Source organism: Microcebus murinus, chromosome 20, assembly GCF_040939455.1.
Source record: "Microcebus murinus isolate Inina chromosome 20, M.murinus_Inina_mat1.0, whole genome shotgun sequence".
In the NCBI taxonomy this organism is placed as follows: Eukaryota; Metazoa; Chordata; class Mammalia; order Primates; family Cheirogaleidae; genus Microcebus; species Microcebus murinus.
Genome location: NC_134123.1, coordinates 30,181,497 through 30,203,200, shown reverse-complemented (window position 1 = coordinate 30,203,200; position 21,704 = coordinate 30,181,497). Strand labels below are relative to the sequence as shown.

The 21,704-nt window shown below is 62.3% G+C and overlaps 1 protein-coding gene across 3 annotated transcripts in view; it reads right to left on the bottom strand.

The window, feature by feature from the left end:
- Window positions 1–4,901: 4,901 nt before the first annotated feature.
- Window positions 4,902–21,704, bottom strand: part of CMIP (c-Maf inducing protein) — a 219,481-nt gene continuing 202,678 nt past the window's right edge. For all 3 annotated transcript variants that reach the window (XM_075995812.1, XM_075995813.1, XM_012779039.2), the window contains 11 exons: window positions 20,106–20,171; window positions 18,834–18,860; window positions 18,546–18,594; window positions 15,538–15,645; window positions 13,254–13,370; window positions 12,010–12,150; window positions 11,006–11,053; window positions 9,773–9,919; window positions 8,933–9,038; window positions 7,578–7,648; window positions 4,902–5,214 (listed from right to left, as the gene is read on the bottom strand). In XM_075995812.1, the coding sequence (XP_075851927.1) occupies window positions 5,161–5,214; window positions 7,578–7,648; window positions 8,933–9,038; window positions 9,773–9,919; window positions 11,006–11,053; window positions 12,010–12,150; window positions 13,254–13,370; window positions 15,538–15,645; window positions 18,546–18,594; window positions 18,834–18,860; window positions 20,106–20,171 (934 nt within the window). In that variant the 3' untranslated portion in view covers window positions 4,902–5,160. The remainder of the gene's footprint in view (window positions 5,215–7,577; window positions 7,649–8,932; window positions 9,039–9,772; window positions 9,920–11,005; window positions 11,054–12,009; window positions 12,151–13,253; window positions 13,371–15,537; window positions 15,646–18,545; window positions 18,595–18,833; window positions 18,861–20,105; window positions 20,172–21,704) is intronic.

The window sequence follows — 21,704 nt, the reverse complement described above, 5'->3', positions numbered from 1 at the left end:
GAGTCCTTGCCAGCGTGCTCAGATGCCTGGAGGACAAGGGCCACCTCTCTCGCTGTTGCTTATTCATTTCCCAGACCACTCTGTTGAGGTCTGACTATATGTAACACGTACAATTTCATGAGGCCACAGCCGTGAAACCGTCACCACAAATCTGTGTGCAGTAAAATCCGTCACCTCTGAAAGTTTCCTCCGCCCTATTTATTATTGCTATTGTTATGTGTGTGCGATAAGATCTACCCTCTTAGCCGGTTTTAAGTAGGCGACACAGTCCTGTTCGCTGCGGGCACCGAGCGCAACGGCGGATCTCGGGGGCATTTGCATCTTGCACTCTGTCCCCTTAGACTAATATCTCCTGGTTTCCCCACCGCCACCGCCAGCCCTTGCAGCCGTCCTTCTACTCCCTGCTTCTATGAGTTCGATTATTTTAAATTCCCCGTATAAGCGGCTTATTTCACTCAGCACAATGTCCTCCAGCTTCACCTACGTTGTTGCCAATGGCAGCATTTCCTTCTGTTTAAAAGGCTGAACAGTGTTCCACGGTGTTCACCTATCATAATCTCTTTCTCCATTCCCCTGTCGATGGGTAATTGGGCTGATAACACGTGTTGGCTACCGCGAATAGTCCTGCAGTGGACGCGGGAGTGCAGACGCCTTTTCTAGATACCGATGTCAATTTCTGTGGGTGCATACCTAGAAGCAGGGTTGCTGCATCACGTGGCAGTTCTGTTTGCAAATTTTTTGAGGAAGCTCCACACTGTTTTTCCTAATGCCTGACCAATTTCCATCCTCACCGACAGCGTGCCAGGGTTGCCTTTCCTCCACATCCTTGCCAACACTTACCTTTTATTTTTTTGTTTTTATAACAGCCACCCTAACAGGTGTAAGGAGCCATCAGATTGTGGTTTTGATTTGCATTTCCTTGATGATTAGTGACGCTGAACACCTTTTCACATTCCTCTTGGCCATTTCTTTAGAGAAATGCCTATTCCGGTCCTTTGATCATTTTTAAAATAAAAGTTATTTGGTTTTTTGGCTACTGAGTTGTAGTTCTCTTGCTGCTTCTTGCATGTTTTCCGGCGCTCCCCACCCGGCCTGCTGGAAGCAGGTGCTCAGCGATGCATTGTTGAATGCATGATTGGATGAATGACTGCATGAGGCCATTGGGCTTTGTCCAAGGTTCTCCGACCTTTGCCCTGCTGGGCTGTAGGGGAACTTCCTGCAGAGCCCAGCTAGCTTTAGAGCAGGCTGTTGGTCACAGATGACAGCTCGGCTACCCAGGTGTCCACGCTGCACCGCTCCAGGGAGGGCCGTGCACACTCTAAGTGGCCGGAAGACAGCGCATCCTAGTACAAGAGGGGCAACTGGAGAAGCACCAGCCGACCTGGGCAGGCCCCAGATCTCAGCTTCTAAGAATCCAGTCGTTGCCGTTTTGGGACCGCTTCCCCTCATTGCAGGATTTGCCTTGAAACTTCCCGATTAAAGCCTCTGCCCCCATCGGGGGACTCGGATCCCTGTTGGACTCTCACTGGGCCCATCGGGGACTGGAACAGGGGTTCACTGGGGTGGGGTCATCGAGGTAGGGTGCTGGCATGGAACACAGAGTCCAGTGGGGGTGAGGGGGCTGGGTTCCAGGCTGGGTGATTCACAAGGGATGTGAAGGTTCCCCAAACCTAGCAGCTGGGGGGGGGGGCTACCACCGACGCAGGGGTGGAGGGAGGGGGAGGGGACAGTGCCGCTCAGCTGCAGCCAGCGACAGAGGCTGGGGCGACATTCCGGGGGGCGGGGTGGAGGCACATGTGAGGCACCAGGGACCTAGCGGTGGGCTGTTCCCGGCCACGGCTGAAGGCCGGGTGCAGGGAGGTGTTTCTCCGAGAGCTGGCACCGTGGCGGGGGCTGAGCCCACAGACGGAAGCAAGTCTGGCCAGAAACGGGGACGCAGAGGCCGGGAAGCCGAGGGGGAGGAAACCTGACCTCTTTCTCTTCCTCCTCCTCCGCCTTCTCCAGCAGGTAACCTGCCTTCTCCAGGCCCCGCCAGCAAAGGAGCCCAGATGACGAGCAGGGCAGAGCGGGGAGGGGGCTCAGGGCCACCCTCCATCCGGTGGCGCCATGCACACCTGTTGGGAGCCGTGCTGGTGGGGAGGACCAGGAACGGAGCCGGTGGCAGTGACGCACCCACGCGTGTGCACACACATGTGTACCTGGAGCCGGCCATCTTGAAGCCAAGGCCACCTGGCCGGGGTATGGGAGCTCCTGGACCCAAGGGCTTTTTGGATTGTCCCACTTGGTGTCCCTGCTTGGCGTGAGGACTGTCCTGCCACCCCTGCAGGTCCAGGGCCTCCTTGAGCGACCGAGGTGGGCACACACCGAGTGACTGACACCCTCCCGTTCTCCCAAGGGCCACAGAGCGCTCCGGAGGGCGGGGGGAGGCGTGCAGAGGTGGAGCAGGAGGCAGAGGGGGCTGGATGGCTGGCGTGGGAGCAACGGGCTGGGGGACAGCAGGAGCAGCTCCAGCCATCGGGGAGAGATGGCCACGGCCCGGCTTAGGGCGAGGAGGCGGAGGACAGACACAGGCTTCCTGGAGTCACCTCGGCAGGCACACGGGGCAGGGCACACCCCAGCTGAGGGTCACTGGGGAAGCCTCTGCTGAGCTTGGGGACCCTGGAAGGTGACCGGCTTGGGAAGAGGGGTGGAGATGAGGTGTTTCTTCTTGGACATGCCGAGTCTGCCTCTTGGGGACAACTGGGAGAGGAGGGTGGGTCTAGGCTCTGGTCAACCAGCAGGCGCTTGTCGAAAATGCAGAGTCCCAGGCCCTGCCCGGCACCGCAGAATCAGAACCTGCATTTTCACAAGACCCTCGGGGGGTGAGAAGGCGCGTTCGTTTGATGAGCTCTGCGTGAGTGCGTCCTTAAGGCCTTGCTGAATGCAGAACCGGCCGGGTCTACAGCCCCGGGTCTCACCTGGGCAGTGACTTGGTCTCCCCAGCCCCTGCAGGAGACATTTGGCAAGGTCTGGAGACATTGTGGTTGTCACAAAAGGGGTGACAGGGGTGCCACCGGTGGGCAGAGGCCAGGGATCAGGCTGTCCCGTGGCTTATAAGGAGCAGGACAGCCCCTGCAGCAAAGGGTCTGGCCCCAGTGGTTGCCAGGCGCCCAGGAGGGCCCTCGCAGAGGGTGTCCAGGCACTGCCTCGGGCCTCCACCTGGGCCTCGCTCAGCTTTGCTCCTTCCTCCCCACCCGGCCTCCCAGCCCCCAGGACACCACACAGAAAGGCCAGGCACTGATGAGTCACTTACAGTTTATTTTTGCCTGAAAGTATTTCACATCTCTTTGTACACAGCTACGTGACAGTAGTATTAACCATCAGGAAAAGCAACAGTGCGAGGGGGAAAGGTGGCATGTCTTGTTTCTTCTTTTTTTTTTTTTTTTTCCTTTTTAAAATTTTTTTGTTTTGCTTCTGCTTCTTCCTGCACCAGAGTGCTGTGAAGTACGGGACCAGAGGGGAGGAAAATAAAAACCGAACGACAGAAACAACGACAGCGGGAAACGGAACACAGAACGGAACACACTCACACACGCACACGAAATAAAACCTGGCACGTAAAATGAATTAAGACTGAAAACCCAATTTCTTTTTTTTTTCCTTTTTTAAAAAAATGAGGGCATCGTAGGGGGGTAATAAAGTCTACCTAGCAAAGTATAAAACGACAAAAGCATGGTTTCCATTGAATAAGATTAAATATATATAAAACAATTACACTGACTGTGGGGTGGGTCTGAGGTGCCGGAGGGGGTTAAGTATTTGTGCTAAACCAACAGAAAGGAGGGGGCCGGGGGCGGAGGGGACCCCAGGTAAACCATGAACGGGCTGCTCTGTACAGTGAGGGCCTGTTAAGAAAAAGCCGACTGTCTATAAAAGAAACGGATGCTGGCTCGTCTTCGGAGCGGGTGGGGGGCGGGGGGCGTCTTCGTCGCAGTGGTCACGTTTGGGGGGGCTGGGCAGTCGGGGCGACGCTTCTCTCTTCTCCCAGGAGACCATGCAGAGAGGCGGGCATGCACGGGGGCCACGTGGAGCACACGGCGGCAGGGGGCCCGCGGCGGCAGTCCGGGTCGGGGACGGGGGCCAGCTCCGTGACCGGGCGGGCGGGGAGGGCGGGCGGCACCCCGTCCAGTCTGAGTCTGAGAGAGGGGCCGGGAGGGAGAGCCGGGGCCTGCGAGGGCCAAGACTGTGTGTGCCCGGAGACCCCCCCGCCCCCCTCCTCTCCCTGGCCGGACCCCACCCCACGGGGACGCCGGAGACACCTGGAAATCAGAAACACAGTGGCAGGTGGGCGGGGGACAGACAGACGGACAGACGGACGAGAGAGCGTTAGCATAGAGAATCCATTACGAAAAAGCGATTGATTTTTCCAAGGAGGTTCTTTTTTTTTTTCTCCTCTCTCTCTCTTTTTTTTTGTCTGTTTCCTTTTAAAAAAAATAACCAGAGTACTACCACTAACCCGACAGGCGACTGGTTTACACAGCACTACACGCCAGGGGGCGGCGGGCGGGCGGGGAGGGTCAAAGACTTTATAAATAAGATAAGAGGCGGGTCCCAGACCCGCAATTTGTCAACATGTCTTAAATAGGTGCATTATTTAACTCTTATGTACAACAAGAACCACTTTGCATAGCAATGGTGAGGACACGGGACAGGTGCAGTGACTGACTGGGTCTTCCGTCCCGACGGCGTGGTGGTGGGGCGGGCTCTCAGCGCAGCTCGCGGCCTCGGAAGGAGGAGACGTCCTCCGCCCGGCCCCAGCGGCGGCGACAGGGTTGACTCTTCCCACACGGCGTCAAACACAAAGGCAAAGAAAATCCACGAAGGTCCCCCGCCCCAGGCCCTCCCCCCACCCCCTCCCCGACCCGCTGATGCTCCTCTTGTTGCTACAAAGTCCACTTGAGATCAGGTCAAAGGTTCCAATGACAAAGCTAAAAGAATTAGGCGGGGGCTGGGCGTGCTTGTGGACCCCTCCCCACCCCCTCCCCCCTCTGCCCCCAGAAAGACTCCCCCATCTATCTCACAGCCGGGGCGCCGGGCGGCCCCCAGGACCGGCCGTTCTACAGCTATTAGTCAAGAGTTGTCTTGTCGCAGACGTCTTCCCGCCTCGCGCCGGCCGGGGCTTCACCAGGCTTCCGTGTAGCGCACGTCCACCTCCTTCAGATTGGGGAGCTTGGCCTGCGGGGCGGCAGGAGAGGTCCTCGTCACACGTGAGCCACTCGCTCGGGGACACGCTCTCCCGCCCGCGCCGTGGGGGCCTCAGGCAGAGCACAGGGCAGGTGCGAGGTGCCCGAGAAACCAGGCAGGTGGCGGGGCTGCACGCCCTCGCCTTCGCAGCGCTGGCTTGGCGGGCGGAAGGGCCGGGGTTGGAAGCTCTGCTGCCTGCCGGCTGCGTGGCCCTGGGCGGGCGACCCGGCCCTGGGAGCCCAAGTGTCCTGCTGTGTGGCGTCACCCGAGCCTGGTCCCTGGCCCGAGGGACGGTGCCAGGGATGTAACACCAGGCGCAGGGAAGCCCAGGGCGCCGTTCTGTGCTCTGCGAAGGGAACTACTGTCATTTCCGTGCCAGCTGTGTCCCCGTCACTGTCAGAGATGCGCAGGGGCACGAGGTGGGTCACAGTGAGCCCAGGCCCCGGGGGCAGCTCGGGTTCTCCCCACGTGGGCTCCCCCGAGCCAGGTCCTCTGCGCCACCACATGGCCCCACCTGCTACTTCTCAGCGCCGTCTCCTGCGCCCTGCTCCTGCTGCCAGACCCTCCCCGCCTGCTGTTACAGACAGCTGGCTTCCTTCTTAACAAGCCTCCGCTGTCCGCAGAGGCAGCTGCCCCCTCACTGGTCTCCTGCCCTGCGACCCCCTCCCCGACTACGCTGCAGACTGACTGGCCAGCACGGTTGTTTAATGCGTGCACCGCTACACACGTGCGCACACGCCACACGTACACGTACTCGTGCACGCAGTCCTCGCTGCTGCTCTCCTGCGCTCCACAACTCTCGGCCCCTCCCCTGCCCAGACGGAGGGGACGGGCTGGGGACCGGCAGTCGCCACTGCGGTGCCGTGAAGCACATTAAGGCCTTTCAAAAACAGGAGCCTGCACAGAAGAATCTGGATTTCCATGTTCTCTGGGAAAACAGGAAGGTCTGGCCAGACTGGGCAGTGACCTACGCGGCTTTGCCTGCCTGGCGCTGGGCGGCGGCCACCTCCCCTGACGGGCGGGCCGGCAGTCCCCAGTCTGCTCAGAGTCCCCTGGCTCGTGGAGGCTGGTCAAAGGCCAGCACCACCGGGCTGCTGCAGCGTCTCTCTCAGTGTGTGAAAAAAAATTGACTGAACGTGGTTTTTCTCCCCCTTTCCCGCCTGGTCTCGGTGGCGCTTGGATGTGTGGCGCTCTGAACTCGGGACGCTCCGAGGCTGCGTGTCCCAGCTTTGGTGAGGCTGCAGCGGACACAGCGGGCTGGGGGCGGGGACCTGCATCCCCCACAGCCCCGAGTGACGCCCGCGGCGGGTCCACGGCCCCACTTTGAGTTCTGTCCCCTAAACTCCTCAGGGGCGCTCTGCCACCTGTGCCTGTGTCCCTCCCTGGGTCCCCTGCCGACCACCCCCTCCTGGCTGACCCCTACAGCCCTGGGCCTGCCCTGGTTTGCTACGCTTGTCTGTGCCTGCCAGGACGGGGCGTCCTCCTGGGCAGGGATCATGGCACCCGCGCCTCAGTGTCCCCAACCCCGGCAGCCTGGCACACGGGAGCTGCTCGGAAAGCGTTTGGAGGCTTGACCAGCGCGCACGCCCGGCCACGGGACGCCTGGCAGAGTGGCAGGTGGAGACTGGCAGGGCCGGCCTGCGTCCCTGCTGGCAGAGGACCTCGGCCAAGGGCTGCCAGAGGGTTCCCTCCACGTGGCTTCCAGGGCGCGAAGGGGCCAGCACGGCTTGAGGGCGCCACCTGTGCCTTCCTGCCTCCAGGCGCAGCCCTCCCCAGCAGGGCCCTGACCCTCTGCGGCCTCGCCGGCTCCCCCTGCAGGGGCTGGCGCAGGCCCAGGGGGGCGGCAAATGCCCGGCTCCTCCGGCCTGCCCAGGACGTGCTTTTCTGACAAACAAGTGCCCCGCCGGCCACCACTCCCGTCGCCCTTCCTTCCCCGGCTTTATCTCGCCAGCCCAGCGCGGCCGCGCCAGACCCCTGCACGTCCCCCCCCAGTCCTGCTGAGACATCCAAGGGCTTCCCGGCTGGCCCAGCCTGTCCCCTCCGCCCCCCGCTGTGTTTGCAGCAAGGTCAGGTCTCACCTAGCTTTTCAGCTGTGGGACCTTGCTCTTCCTCTCACCCCTGCGTCTCCCGCTTCTCAGCCCCTTCTTCAAAGGAACGTCCCTGGCTGTCCCAGTCCCTGACTGTCCCACGCCACACAGGCCTCCCTCGGTCCCACCCATGAACTCCCCGCTGGCTTCCTCTCCACGGCTCCTTTCAACCTGACCTCACCACTCATCTCTCTGCTGGAGCGACAGCGCCTGCCCTGGGGACTCCCCTGCCAGGGTTAGGCCGACAGGGAGGGAGGGAGGAGTTACCTTCAGATCTTCGTAGGTGTCGGCCGAGAGCTTGGTGCTATTCATGTTTAAACTGCAGAGACTCTTCATGGCTGCACGAGGACAGACAGACAGACACAGAAGTCAGGTGGGGGAGAGCCTGCAGGGGCGGCAGCAGGTGTGGGACGGCCCCGATGGGGGGCTGACCGCAGGTGCCCAGCCCCCTCGTGGGAGGCGCGGCGCGGGGGTGTCGTGGGCACAGCAGGGTGGTGCCCACTCGGCACAGACCGTCGCCTTCAGGCCTGGGCCGGTCTGAACTGAGTCTCCGTCCTCTTCCCAGCCGCCCTCCCTTCCCATCCCTCTGTCATGTCCCTTCGCTGTCCGCACCAGCAGGCGGCCCGGGCCTTCCTCCAAGGGAGCCCTGGACACCCTCCCAGTAGCTGCTGACCCAGGCCCAGTTTCTGGGAGGCAAGCCTCCGCCTCCGGCCGAGCCAGGCGCACGGGCAGCGGGTCCCGGCTCCCGGGTGGGCGGACGGAGGGAGCGGTGCAGGGACCGGGAATGCGCGTGGTTAACCAGAACACGCTCACCCCCACCCGTGTCACTCCAGCGGAAGTGTCAAGGGGCACATCTGCAGAGAGCCAGCTCCAAACCTCACCCTCTGCCTGCCTGGACCCGGGCACCTGTCCCCACCCCCAGCCACCCAGAACTCGCCAGCGGCCTGGCAGGAGTCGAGGCCGCTGTTCCGGCTGCCCCCGCTGGCCGAGTGCGACGAAGCCATCTTCACACCCAGACCTGAGAGTGCAGCCTTCCCCGGGGGCAGCCTTCTCCGACCCCTCCCAGCTAAACCAACGGGTCTGCAGGCTCCCAGACTCAGTGTCCCCGAGATTACAGCCCGGCCGCTCAGGGCTGGGCACAGGACTCGGTATTTCTGGGTTGCGTGAGTATTTTGCGGAGGTTTCTGCTCCAGCAGCACTTCCAAACGTCAGCGGGCACAGGGACCGCCGGGCACCCGGGTGCCATGCCGCGTCTGCGCCAGGAGGTCTGGGGCTCGTGAATGTACATTTCCGACCGGCTCCCAGGGGTGCTGCCACTGCTGGCCGGGGACCACAGCGGCCACGTCTGGGGCGCTGTCCTCGACCTCAGCCCCTTGGTGCACTGTGGATGTCAAGGACACGGCGGGCCGGCCCGCCCACTCTGTTCCCTCTGGACCGGAAGCTCCGCGAGGGCAGAGCCACACTCCCCGGGTTTTGCTCCCGGCCCCCACGCAGCGTTGGGGGGCGTGCGGCAGCACCTGCGCAGTGACCCAGCGAGTCCGCTCCCGCAGCGCCCTGCGGGACGTGGCGCTCAGCCGGCATTCGCGGGCGGGAGGGCCGAGTGAGGCGGCCCGGGTACTCACAGCTCAGGGCCAGCAGGCCGGCGTCGGTGACGGGGGTCTCGCACAGGTTCAGCACCTGCAGCATGGTGAGGTGTTCCGACAGGAGCCGCAGGCCGGCGTCTCCGAACTGCGGGGCACAGAGACCCTCAGCCCTCCAGGCCAGCCCAGGAACGACGCCGGGGCTGGGGCTGGGGCAGAGGCAGAGGACGGGGACAGAGCCACGGCCCGCCAAGACTGGGGGCTGGGCGGCTCTCACATCCCCCAGAGAATCCCCGGGGGCCGGGCAAGGACATTCTCTGGGAGTCAGTTTTGCTTCCTTCGAGGGGGGATTTGAACTCAGCGACTCCCAAGCTGCCGATGGCACCCTGGTGGCTTCTCCCGCTGGACGAGACAGTGGGAAGCGTAGCGCTAGGCCCAGGGGCAGGGGGCTGATGGGACCGGCCCAGGCTCTCTTCTGCAAGACCAGGGCGACGCCCACTCCCCCAGGCCCATGGGCTGGCGGGGACCACAGCTGGGCTGACGCCGGGCTCCGCAGGGTCGGGGCTGCTGCGGCTGTTGCCACAACACAAAGCCCCGCAAGCCACCTGCGCACTCCCCCACGGGGGAGCCAGCTCACAGCTCAGCCCACTCCGCACCTCAGGACTCCAGTGCTGGGCGTGTCCTGCCCTGGGCCTCAGCATTTCCATCTGAGACATGGGCCATCGGGCCTCATGAGGGCGACGGCCTCTGGCCTGGGGGAGTGGGCGCCGAGCCCCAGGGAGGGGTGTGTGGTCGTCGGTGGCCGGGCCCCTGGGCTCTGGGCTCAAAGGCCAGGCACAGAGGGGGTGCGGCAGGGAGGAGGGCGCTGGCGGGAGCACGCACCTGGGTGGACCACAGGTTCAGCTGCTTGAGAGAAGGCAGTTTGATGAGGTGCTCAGCGCAGGCACTGGTTACGTTGGTGAAGGCCAAACTGAGGTTCTCCAGGTTTCCGAAGGAGCCAGAGCTCAGCAGACGAGCCAAGTCAGCGTCCTGCGCGAGACAGGCAGCGGGTCTCCGGGCCGTCCGGGCTGCGGGGGCTCCCCGAGCGCCGAGCCCGCCTGCGCCTCTCCTGGCACGGGGCACTCCCCTCGCCCTGCCAGAGCTGCTCCTGGGTGCGGCCAGGAGGGCCCGACCAAGGGGGATGTCAGGGAGGGAGGTGACAGCTGCCAGGCGGAGGAGAGAGGCTTCGTTGCTGTGACTCACCCCGAGTCACCACCTGGGGTGTTCCAAGGCCATGCTCCTCCCCCAGGCGTGTGTGTGTCTGTGCGTGTGTGACGGGCTGCCTCACTCTCCCGGGCAGCAGGCTCGTGCCCATTTCCCACATGCAAACACTGAGGCCACACTCAACTCTAGTGGCTGAAGAGATCAGCAAATGACTGAGCACTAGACCATGAAGTTCTAGAGGGCAATGTCCATTCCCCCTTCTGTCCTTGAGTGTCAGCTGCCGCCTGGCTGCCCTGATTAACGCTGACTTACCAGCCTCTCTTGCAGCTAGGTGTGGCCCCATGTGCTAATAAACCTGGACAGTGAGATGTAAGTGGGTGTGTCAAGTGGAACCTCCAGGAAGGTTCTTAAAGGGAAGAAGGGGTGTGTCCTTTGCTTCTTCCTCCTTCCTGCTGGCTGGAATGGAGGCAAGGTGGCTGGAGCTTGAGCAGCTCTCTTGGTCCATGAGGCAGAAGCCACGTGTCAGGGACAACGCGGCAGTAGAAGAGAAGGAAGTAAGATCCCTGAAGACCTTGTAAAATGGGAACGGTGAGATCCATGTACTTCATAGGGTTGTCGTGAAGACAAAATGAACTAACAGTACAGTATCCGGCACATAAATGCTCCATGTTATTATTACTCAAAACCGGTCGCATGGTAACACCATTATCACCGAGCAATCCTTATCATGCTATTCCAATGCTCTCCTTGGGTTTCATTTCTCTTCCTGCAACACAGTTACCTCCTGGAAGAGCTGGGCGGTCAGGTACCGGGGGCCCTGTTCCCCTCCCCGCCACCTCCCCCGGCACCACCCGCTGCTCCCCAGCAGGGAGGACCAGCCCCGCCCGCCTGCAGGCAGGAACAGCCACTCACTGTGGACTTGGAGGGCAGTGTCAGCCGGGTGGGCCCGCCTTTCCTTTGCTGCAAGAGAAACCGGACGGGTCATTCCCGCGCTTGCCTGCGTTTCCGCCCCGCCCCTCCGCCCGTCAACACCCCTCGGGGAGCCGCCAGCGTGCTCCTGGGGTGGAAGGCACCCCGGGGGGCCTGGTCTCGGACGGATCCTGAGACGGGGTTTGGGCGCAGGCGGCTTGTTGGGAAGTGATCCCGTGAAACGGTGGTGGGGCTGGGCAGGACACTGCGGACAGCCCTCCGGGCGGCGACGAAAAAGCCACATCGCAGAGACTCAGGGACAGCCCACCAAGAGTGAGCGCCTGGGGTGCTTACGGCCCTCTGTCGGGAGCCAGGGCGGGAACCCCACCCTCCGTCCTGCTGTGCACACGCGTGTGTGTGCATGCGCGCGGACAGGGGAAGCCTTTGGCAGAGGTGCGGGTGCTGGTGTCTGGAAGGCGGGCCCCAGGCCCTGAAACGGAAGAGCCTAAGGGACGTGGGGAGGCAGGGTGGGCAGTGCCAGCGGGACAGGATCGAGTTCTGGCCAGGCCAGGATGAGCTGTGCGGCTCTGGACCAGCTTCTTTACCTCTGTGCGCCTATCTCTGATCGCCCGGGGGTGGCAGGTAATAATCCCCACCTCCCTGGGATGGAGGATGCTCAGTGAGATGGGGCTCGCGCAGGTGTAGGTCACAACAGTTCTGGGCCCTGCCCCGCGGCTCCCCTGGGTGCTGGCTCTCGCCGCCTGCCCTGCGCCCCCGGTAACAACAGTTCTGGGCCCTGCCCCGAGGCTCCCCTGGGTGCTGGCTCTGGCTGCCCTGCGCCCCCGTAACAACAGTTCTAGGCCCTGCCCCGCGGCACCTCTGGGTGCTGGCTCTGGCCACCCGCCCTGTGCCCCCGTAACAACAGTTCTGGGCCCTGCCCCGAGGCTCCCCTGGGTGCTGGCTCTGGCCGCCCGCCCTGCGCCCCGGCCTGGCCGCCGCGGACTCACCAGCTCCTTCAGCTCCCGCTGGCGGTCGCACAGCTGCTCGTACATGCGCTTGCCCACCTCCGTGCTCTCCAGGGTCGAGATGATCTGCAGCTGGGTGTCGTTGTTGTCGATGATGTTGTACTCCAGCATCAGGCACAGGATCTGCCCAGGACCGCGGGCCGGTGAGGCGCGCAGCCCGTCCGGCAGCCCCCAGGGGCCCCTGGGCTGAGCACGTGCCGGGGAGGGGCTCTGGCCGGCCTCGCACATGCGCCACAGGCTGCTTCGGGGACGGCCTCGTGCCACACACGCTGCTGTCCTGCCTGGGCCAACATGCTCCCTGCTCAGCCCTCTGCCACCATCCTCGGTCCCCGTCACAGGTCAGTCAGGACTAAATCCAAACTCCTCGCCTCACCACGGGCACCTACTGGGCTCTTCACGCATGTTCAGCAGGATCCCAAACTCCTCACCCCGGTTCACTATGTTCCAGCCACCCCGCCTCCACCAAGCCTCTCCCTGCCGCAGGGCCTTGGCACATGCTGTTCCCACGGCCGGCCCTGCGCCTGCCTTCCTGCGGACTCCTCCTCAGTGCTCAAACCTCACTGGACCTCTCCTTCCATAAGCGCCTGCAAATTCTCAGACGCTCTTCCCACCGAGCGCTGAAGTCTCATTCCCACGCCCTGGACTAAACTAAGGGCCAGCTTGGTGGCTCACTTCCAGAGGGTACAGTGTGGGGGACATGAGCCACCCGACTCCTGAGGCCAAGTTAACACGGTGACACGGCTTCTGCCTGGTTTCTCAGGACAGTTGCTCTGGGAGTCCCAGGCTCCTGGGGACTTTGGAGGGGGACACGGGGGGGGGGGGCAGGGAGGGAGAGGGTGTGCTCCTTGGCCGGTGGGCAGGCTGTCCCAAGGCCACATGTGGAGGGGCCGGGTGCCCCCGCTGCTCCCGCCTGGCCGTTTGAGTCCCCTCGGGCCAACCCAGGGACCTCCAGAGATGGCCCGACCCAGCCCGTCTGCCTGCGACCACGAGACCCCGAGCAAGAACGGCCTGGCTGTGCCTCGGCACCCCGAGACCCACGAGCAAAACAAACGAGTGTCGTGATCCTAAAGCCCACTGGGGGTGGCTGTCATGCAGCAACAGACGAACGACAGACACCTCCGAGACCCCTTGGACCACGACTGTGGCTCCCGCCCCGGTTCCTGGTGGCCCTCAGCCCTCAGGGACGAAGGGACGGAGAGCCCGGGACAGCCCAGGCTGGCGCTTACCTCCACCATGGTCTGGTTGCCCCGCAGCGCCAGGAGCATGCAGGGCCCCAGCTTGTTCTCCGCCAGGGACAGCAGGAACTTTTTGGTCTTGTAACAGGAGCCCATGAGGATATGCACCTGCGGGGCGAGAGGGCCCGGGTGAAGGGACGGGGTCGCTGGGGGCCGCAGCCCCGGTGCAGGCTGGAACGTGCTGGACGGAGCCTGAGCCCGGGAGGCGACTGAGGGGCCGCCACGCCCTCCCGGACAGCTGGAGTTCTGCGACCACCAGATCCGAGGGGATGCGTGAGGCCCGCCCGATGGCCCGTCCAGCGGGAACGGGCCCCGAGGACGTGATGCCGAGGGACACAGGCCAGTCACTGAAGGACAAACAGAGTCTGACCCCTCTCACATGAGGCACGTGAATCAGGCAAACTCCAGGGACGGAGGGCAAAACGGTCGCTGCGGGCCCGAGGGCCAGGGGCCGGGAGTCGGCGTTTCCCGGGCGAGTCTCAGCTGGCAACGGTGAGCAAGCTCTGCACGTGGCTGCCGGTGACGGCCACGCAATGGCGTGAACGTATCTAACGCCACCGACCTGCACCCTTAAAAATGGCTACAGTGGCAGCTCTTATGTACGTGTATTTTACCACAATTTTTTTAAAAGCCCGCGCCAGCTCCCCTCAGGAGCCTGCTGACACTGGTCCTCTGAGTCCCAGCGCTGTCGGAGCCCGGTGGAGATTTCTGGGCGGCCCTCGCCTGGGGGTCGCGTGTCGTGTGCGGGATGGGGACGTGACGGAGCCCTGCTGCCCGCCAAGCCCTCCGTGGCCTCCAAGGGATGCTTTGAGAGACCACCTGCCCCAGACACCCAAGACCTGGCAAACTCTGCTGCATCTTGGGGTGCGTGCGGGGCCATCTTTCTTTCCGGTCTGTGGGGGGTGGGGACCCAAGGGCAGGGGTCCCCAACCACCTAGCTAGGGGAGGCCCAGACACACTGGCTTCCTCCCACTGCACACACGGCAAACGCCCTTTGGGGGTTGGAAATGGCAGCCCGATCCAGGGGTGGCTTCCTCGCCATGCGTCTCCATGGAAACAAGGCATTTCCATCCCAGCGGCTGCCTGCTTCCTTCCCCGGGGTGTTTTTTCCGCTCCATCATTAACAACCCTGGCATACAAATGCGCTCTCTCGGCTGGGAGGCTGCCAGCTCCCCGAGTCCCCGCAGCAACGGGTGGGGACCACTGAGCGTTGCCATGGTGATGCTGTGACATCACAGGAGAACCCTTGAGAGGTGGCCGTGCGCGTGCGGGGGGCAGTGCGGGAGGGCAGGGCCCAGGCACGCTCTAGGACTGGAAAGGCCGGAGGGGAGGCGCAAGGAAAGGGGGGTAAAAATAAGCCCCTTTCCAGAAGGGCTCCCAAGGCAGTGCCTCGACCAGTCATCCCCGTCACATATCCCCGCCGAGTTCACTGCGGAGAGCTTCGGGAAGCGCTCGCCCCACAAACCCGCCGCCCAGCGAGATGAGAGTCGCCACCGCTGCGTTTTCCCTGCAGGACTGCGCTGGCCGCCGGGCACCTCCTATCGCGGCACCTCTTACCCGCCCAGGGCAGGAGGAGCGTGTCCCTCCGCTACTGGGCGTGGCCCAGGGCTGGAGTCGGAGGCCTGTGTGCCCCCAAGCAAGGCACCGACCCTCTCCGGGCCTCTGTGTCAATTATGCGGGTGTAATTACGCAGCACGGGTGCTGCAAAGGTTGAAGACGGTGGTGCCTGCGAAGTGCCTGGCACAGGGCCTGGCACAAAGAAAGTGCCAGAAGTCACCATGGATGCGGGCATCGGTTTGGTGACCTCAGACCCCTCATTGCAGTGGGGACGATCACCCTGGCCTTGACACCTGACTGCAAGAACGAAACGAGCTGGGGGACTCGTGGCACCGTCCAGAGTCCCTTGCACGCAACACACCATGACAGTAACCGTGTGATCTCGGGCGGTTAACGCCTGGGCTACGGCTGCCGTGTCTATAAAACGGGGTGACCTGTGTCCCCTCCGCACTGCACTGAGTGAGACTGAGTGAGAGCAGGACTATCCTGTTCTTGGCTTGGGGCCCGTGCAGAGAAGAAACGTGCAAATGACATCTGTGGCTGTGTTGTCACCACCACGCTCACACGAGCGTTGTGTCAGCCTGGGAACTCCCGGCTGGCCCCTGTGGGGGCGGGGCAGCTATGTGATTACTCGGGAGGGGCAGTCCCTGTGTCTGCGAGTGCCCCCCCCTCCCTGCCCAGGGCGAAGTGTGCAGCCCCCGGCGGGCCGGCCGCCTACCATGCTGGCGAACAGCTCCCCGTCGTCATCACAGGCCACCCCTCCGGGGCTGTAGAGCTGGAACCAGCCGTCCTTGCCGGCCCGCACGCTCAGCAGGCACGAGTGGACCTGCCGGACAGAGGACAGACACGGCCCGTCAGTCTCACGCAGCCCTGGCGACAACGGTGACCACGGTCCCTGCTCACTGGTGTTAAAGGCTTGGGCAAGCCCCGCAGTGCAGAAACCTGTTTCGTTTTGTTTTGTCCGGCAGCGGCCAGCCTTCCACCAGATTCCAGGAATGACCTTTTGGAAACACCGTGGTCCTCATGCTAGGGACTGCCAGCCACTGGCCATCAGTGCCGGCGGGGGGCAGGCCTGGCTGCGCCAGGGCAGGCGACGCCCAAAGCAGCTGTGCAGACGTAGACCCTGCTGCCATGCCCTGGCCATTTCCCTTGTCCCCTGTCTGCGTCAGCTCTCTGTCCCGTCTCTGCGTCTCTAACTCCTCTCTCTTGCTCTCTGCCCTTCCTCTGTAAACCTCTCCCCTCTCTCTTTGGGGTTCTGCCGCCCCCAGCACTGACCCCCCTTCTCAAGCGTCTGCCTTCTTCCCTCCTGACTTCCTGCCTCCTCTGCATGGGCACTGTCCCCCTGGGTCTCTGTCCCTTGACCCCCCGGGACCCTGCAGCCCTCTCTCGTCAGGCCCCACCCCCCTCCCTCTCGGGGTCACTGTCCAGGTGGGGCCACTTCAGTGCCAAAAGCACAGCCGCCCAGCCCCTTCCCAGGCTCCGTGTGGGGTGTGTGCGTGTGAGCGCGCACATGTGTGTGCAGGCGTGTTTGGGAGGAATTCCACATCCGCTCTGGCCCCGCTGTGATTACGGAGAGAGAAACACAAAAGCCTTTGTTTTATCCCTCCTCCCCGTTCTCAGAAGAAATCGGAGAGAAGTTCCTGATGGTTCCCTTTAGGAGCAAAGGACAATGTGCTGCCAAGAGTCACTTACTCGCAGATATTAAATGGATCAAAACCCACACATCAGCAAAGAGAAAACAAAGGCAGTGGGCCTTTTATATTTTTCCCTCTGAGCTGGAAGAATATCAAGGGCTCACTTATCCACTTCAGAGAAATAAGGACTCAAAAATATAAAATGCCATCCGATTAATACAGCAAGGAATTTAAAAGAAAACAACTCTGGCTTCATTTAGGAGGGAGGAGGGGAGAGAGGAGTGAGGAGGAAAAGGGGAGAGAGATGAAAGGAACCGCAGAGAAAATAAAAGCCAGAGGCCGGCAGCACGGGGCCTCGGTGGCCAGCGACGCTGGCGCCCCCCTGACTTGGGGATCCCGTGGGGCCTCGAGCCCGTGTCACCCCGGTTTGGAAATCTCCCTTCCGCAGCTGGCTCTGCCTCTGCACTCAGGGAAGCACTGGTACCACTTCCATCCTCCCAGCTTCAAAGCCCCTGCTGCACACAGAGGCCCCCTTTCCGGGGGAATTCTGAGACTGCCGTCACACGCAGCAGGGTGACTTCGCTCTACGGAAAATGGACACGGTCTCCGGTGCCGGCCACTGAGAAGCGCCACGGCCAGCGTTTCTGCCTTTGCCCACCACGCCCAAGGGTCGCGCTCAGAACCGGCACTCAGAATCACGGTGTTCTAGAACTAGATCCTCCGAGAACTAGGTTTTGCAGCGTGCTGCGGAGACCCACATCAAAGCCACCTGGGATGCTTGTTCAAAACGCGGACGCTTGGCTCGCGCAGGCCCAGGGAGCTGGAGCTGTGGGGTCGGGGAGCAGCGGGGGGGCTGCTTTTTGAGCAAACTCCTCAGGGTTGAGAACCGCTCCAGGATTCGAACCCAGATTAGAATAGCTAGATTGGAGCCCAAGGGACTGTGGGTTCTGAGTGACAGAGACCTGCAGTGGCCGGACACGGGCAAGGCCTTGGTGTCCACACGTCCCATATTCCTTCTCAAACCCCATCCCCACCCTCCTGCCCAGTACTGGCTTTTCCAGACCAAGGTCAAGTTTCCCAGCCCAACTTCCACCTATTTAAGCTGAGTGCAGCCAGGTCAGCACCGAGCCTCCCAGGGCGGAGCGGGGAAACTCACTCCCCTCTGCACAGCCTTCTCCCTGCTCTGCCGGGGGCACGCGTGTCGGGTGGGCCCTCAACTGGTCCCCACTGCACCCCAGAATCCACGCGCACAGAGAGGGGGCTGTGAGCTCCACGGGGCGGGATTGGGGTTGGGGATGAGCTGGTCATCAGCGCAGCTCTGGGGCCAGGCTTCTTGGGTTCGAATCCTGTCTTAGCCGTTGACCAACTGTGCAACAGGGGAGACATGACTTAGCTTCAGTTTCCTCAACTCCGAAAGGGTAACTCTGATGTAACGTGGGGATAATAGCAGAACCTACTCGTAGGGACGTTATGAGGAGTAAGCAGACAACCGTACCTGACACAGGGTGGGCACTTGGTGAGGGCCAGTGGCTGCCACTGTGACGGGCGTAGGGACGCCGGGGCGGGAGGAGCTACGCGCTGGCTCCCGGCCCACCAACACCCCTGCCCGCTCTTGTGCTCTAGGGTGGAAGGTGGAAGCCCAGGTTTGTGAGGGACAGAGGGGCCCCTCGGGGAGGCCCTTGGTCACTGTGCCACGAAATAAAAACCCTGCTCCAATCCTGGCTGGGATTCCTTCCTCAGCCCACTGATCCGAAGAACAGCAGGGCCAGACAGGATGAACCCCTGTCCCGAGCTGGCTGGGATCCCCCTCCTCCACCAGCCCACCCCAGTCAAGCCCAGTCACCACCTGGAGAAACCACCAGCCCGCGGGACACCAGCTCCGGTGTGTCTGAGTCTACAGCAAAACGCGGACACCACAGGCCGGCTCCGGGGCGGGGCTGTGTTTGTGCCCGAGGCAAGGAGCCTCCGTAAGCCCTCTGAATGCCCAGCGGTGACGAGGACGGCCTGCCAGAGCCTCAGAGGGCCCCGAGAGGCCCCCACGTGTCCTGCCATCCCCAACAGCGGGCCCACGATGCAGAGAGAGAGGCCTCACCTCTTGTCGCGGGTCTTCGGCAAACCTCTGAATCACGTACTTCAGCTCCCTGGAAGAGGGGCAGGGCGGGCGGAGTCACCCCAGGTCCCCGGCTGGAGGGTGTGGGGCGGGAAGTGCTGGGAAGGGGCCAGGGAGCCGGGAAACGCCGGGATGGGCTTGGACACGTGTCTTGGGACAGTGTGCATGCCACCAAGGAGGGCCCAGGAGGAGGCCGGCCGTGGAGGGAGGACCTCCGGACAGAGGCCAAGTGTGCCAGGAGGTATGGGGGTGGGGTGGGGCGACACTCACTTGGTGAACTTCTCGTGGGCGAGAGCTCTGCAAGAGAATCGGGGGAGCGGCGGTTAGCGGGGCGCTTCTGCGACAGCACAGTGTCCACAGAGTGTCCTCCGGGGACGCCCAGACGCTACGTCTGGTCGGAGAATGGAGAGGAAGTTGGGAACCAAGTGCTGGCGTTTTGTCCCTGCTCAAAGCTCCCAAACAAAGGCCCCTTTGATGAGGCGGAGGATCATGGTAACATGAGCAGACTGAGCCCCCAAACCCCAGACCCCCCGGGGCCATGCCCGGCGCATGAGCATGTGCGGTGCACGTGGCTCCGGGGCCCAGGTGTGCTTGTTAATGGCTCACACTCGGGGCGGCCGCACTCATTACTGCCGGCATCGGCGCGGCCGCCGGGGACCGCTGCTCCAGGCGAGAGCCGCATCGCGGGCCACAGCCGAGCGCGCCCCGGCCCTGGGGACAGGGCTGCAGCCAATGACGCCACCGCTCTGCTGAGACCCGAGCGCCTCTCGGGAGTCAGATTTCTCCGGTCTCCAGTCCTGGGGCCCCCCCGGGGAGCGGCTGGGCCAGCAAATGGGGCTATTACGGGGTGTAATGTGCCCGCGCGGAGCAGCGTTTCATAAACAGGGCCCGGTAATCGGCTCCCGCGAGAGCCCGGCCGCCCCGAGGCGCGGCTCCTTCCAAGCTATTGGAACAGAGACCTGGAGGCACGTCAGGGCCTGGTTGTTTAGACAAAGCTCCCTCCCCAGTCATTATCCTCCCGCTTGGAGGTGCTGCACTCAGTACTGGGGTGAGGGCTGGCGAGAGGGACGGAGGCTCCATATCAGGCCGTGTTCGACGTGGAGCCCGAGCCGGGCACCCGTTCCAGGTGTCATTGTCATAAGCGCTCCCAGCAGCTCGCTGCGGCACACTGTGGTCGTCGCCGTCCCCCTTGGAGAGAGGGGAGGCGGGTGCCGCTGCTCCCACCTGGCGCGTAACGGCAACTGCTAGCTCTACTGCACGCCAGGTGCCGTGGGGCCGGCCGCGTTTGCACGCTCAGCCCCGAGAAGCCTTGTGACAATGGGAATGGGCAGAACTCACAGCCTCCCACGTTTCTCATTCCCCCATTTTCGGGGCAGGTGGGGGATGCTCCTCCCCAGGGTCCCACAGCTGAGGACGTGGCTGGGCTGGGACCGACGTCCCCTTGGCCTTCCCACTGCAATGTGGCATGTGCCCTGAACGACTGGTCCCCACTGAGGCTCTTCTGACAGGCGAGAGGGTTCCAGAGACGCGCGGGGGACTTACTCTTTGGGGAATGGAATGGGTTGAAGCAAACTGGCCAGAGACGGTCTCCAGTCATCGTAATCCGACCTAGGACGAGAGAGCGTGACAGTCAGGTTTGGTGGGGACAAGGGCAGGCTTATGACGTGCTGTCGCAGAAGAAGGGATGAGAGCCTGCAGGGGTCGGGTGGCACCGACTCTGCTCTCCTCCGCTCCAATTTCTGGAAAGCAGCAAGCACAAGCAGTCTAACGCTCACGGGGCGGCCAGGCGTCCAACCGACAGCACCTCTCCAGAGACGTCCCTCTGGCAGCCAAAGTGCCTCAGTATCTAGCTGGGGATGTCACACCCCCTGGCCTCCGAGCCGCGGCTGCGCCATCCCTGTCCGTTCCCTCTTCTGAACCACAGGGGTGCGAAGGGCTGAACTGTGACCCCACCCCACTCATGCACTGAAGTTCTAACCCCGGGGACCACAGAATGTGACTGTATTGGGAGATCTGGTTTCTAAAGAGGTGACTGAGTTACAGTGAGGCCACTGACGGGTGTCGTTATAAGAAGAGGAAATCCGGACACAGATTCACCAGGGCTGTGCGTGCAGACGAGACCACCTGGGGACGCGGCGGGGAGGTGCCACCTACTAGCCCCAGGAGAGCCCTGCCCTGCCAACACCTTGACCTTCGACTTCCAGCCTCCAGAACTGCGAGCAAATAAATTCCTGTTGTCTAAGCCACCAAGTCTGTGCTGTTTACTCTGTTGCGGCAGTTCTAGCAAACCGGTACAGGGGCTTAGGCTGGGCCTGCAGAGCCAGCCTCCCCTCCGAATGACCAGAACTGAGTGGCAAATCTATAGACCGATGCATAAAAAATAATTCCATGCTGCTTATTTGTAGTTTGGGTCAACCCTCCAGATTTATATTAGATACTTCCATTCTTGCTTCCATACAAGAACATTTTTACAGTTGTGCTAGTCACAGGAATAACGATGATGATGGTGGTAACAGCTACAATTTCACCAATGCACCCTACACACGCTGCATCATGCTGGAGAGCTTTACCTTGGTTCACCCGCTCTTCGCAAGAGCACAGCAAAGTCAATGATTAGCCCCATTTAACAGATAAGGAAAATTGAGGCCCCGACAGGTTAAGCAAAGTGTGCAAGCTAACACAGTGGTGACTGGTAAGAAATGAAAATCAGACTTCTCTGACCGCAGACCTTAGATCTTAGCAAAGTCCAACACCTGCCTGAGCAAGGAAAGGGGACTAAACCTCAGTCAGAGCAAGAGCAAAAAGCGCCACACGTTTAACCCTTTCAATGGGGCAGCCTTCCTCTCGTGCGAGGCCAGCTGGGAGAAGCAAGTTACCTGCTCAGAGGCATCCACACAGCCAGGAAGAGGTGACGGGGATGCAGAACCAGGTGTTTCAGGTTCTGCCACACCAGTGGCGGGTTGAACCAGGCTCCAGAGAGTCACACCTGGTCCAAGCCTGGGACACTGTCCGACACTGGAAACCACAGTGGCGCTGATAACAACAGCTGCACGTCACTGGGCACCCGCTGGACGCTGGGACCTATACCCGGCGCTCTGCCTGCATTAGCTGAAGGGACCTGCCCAGGACCCCGAGTGAGTC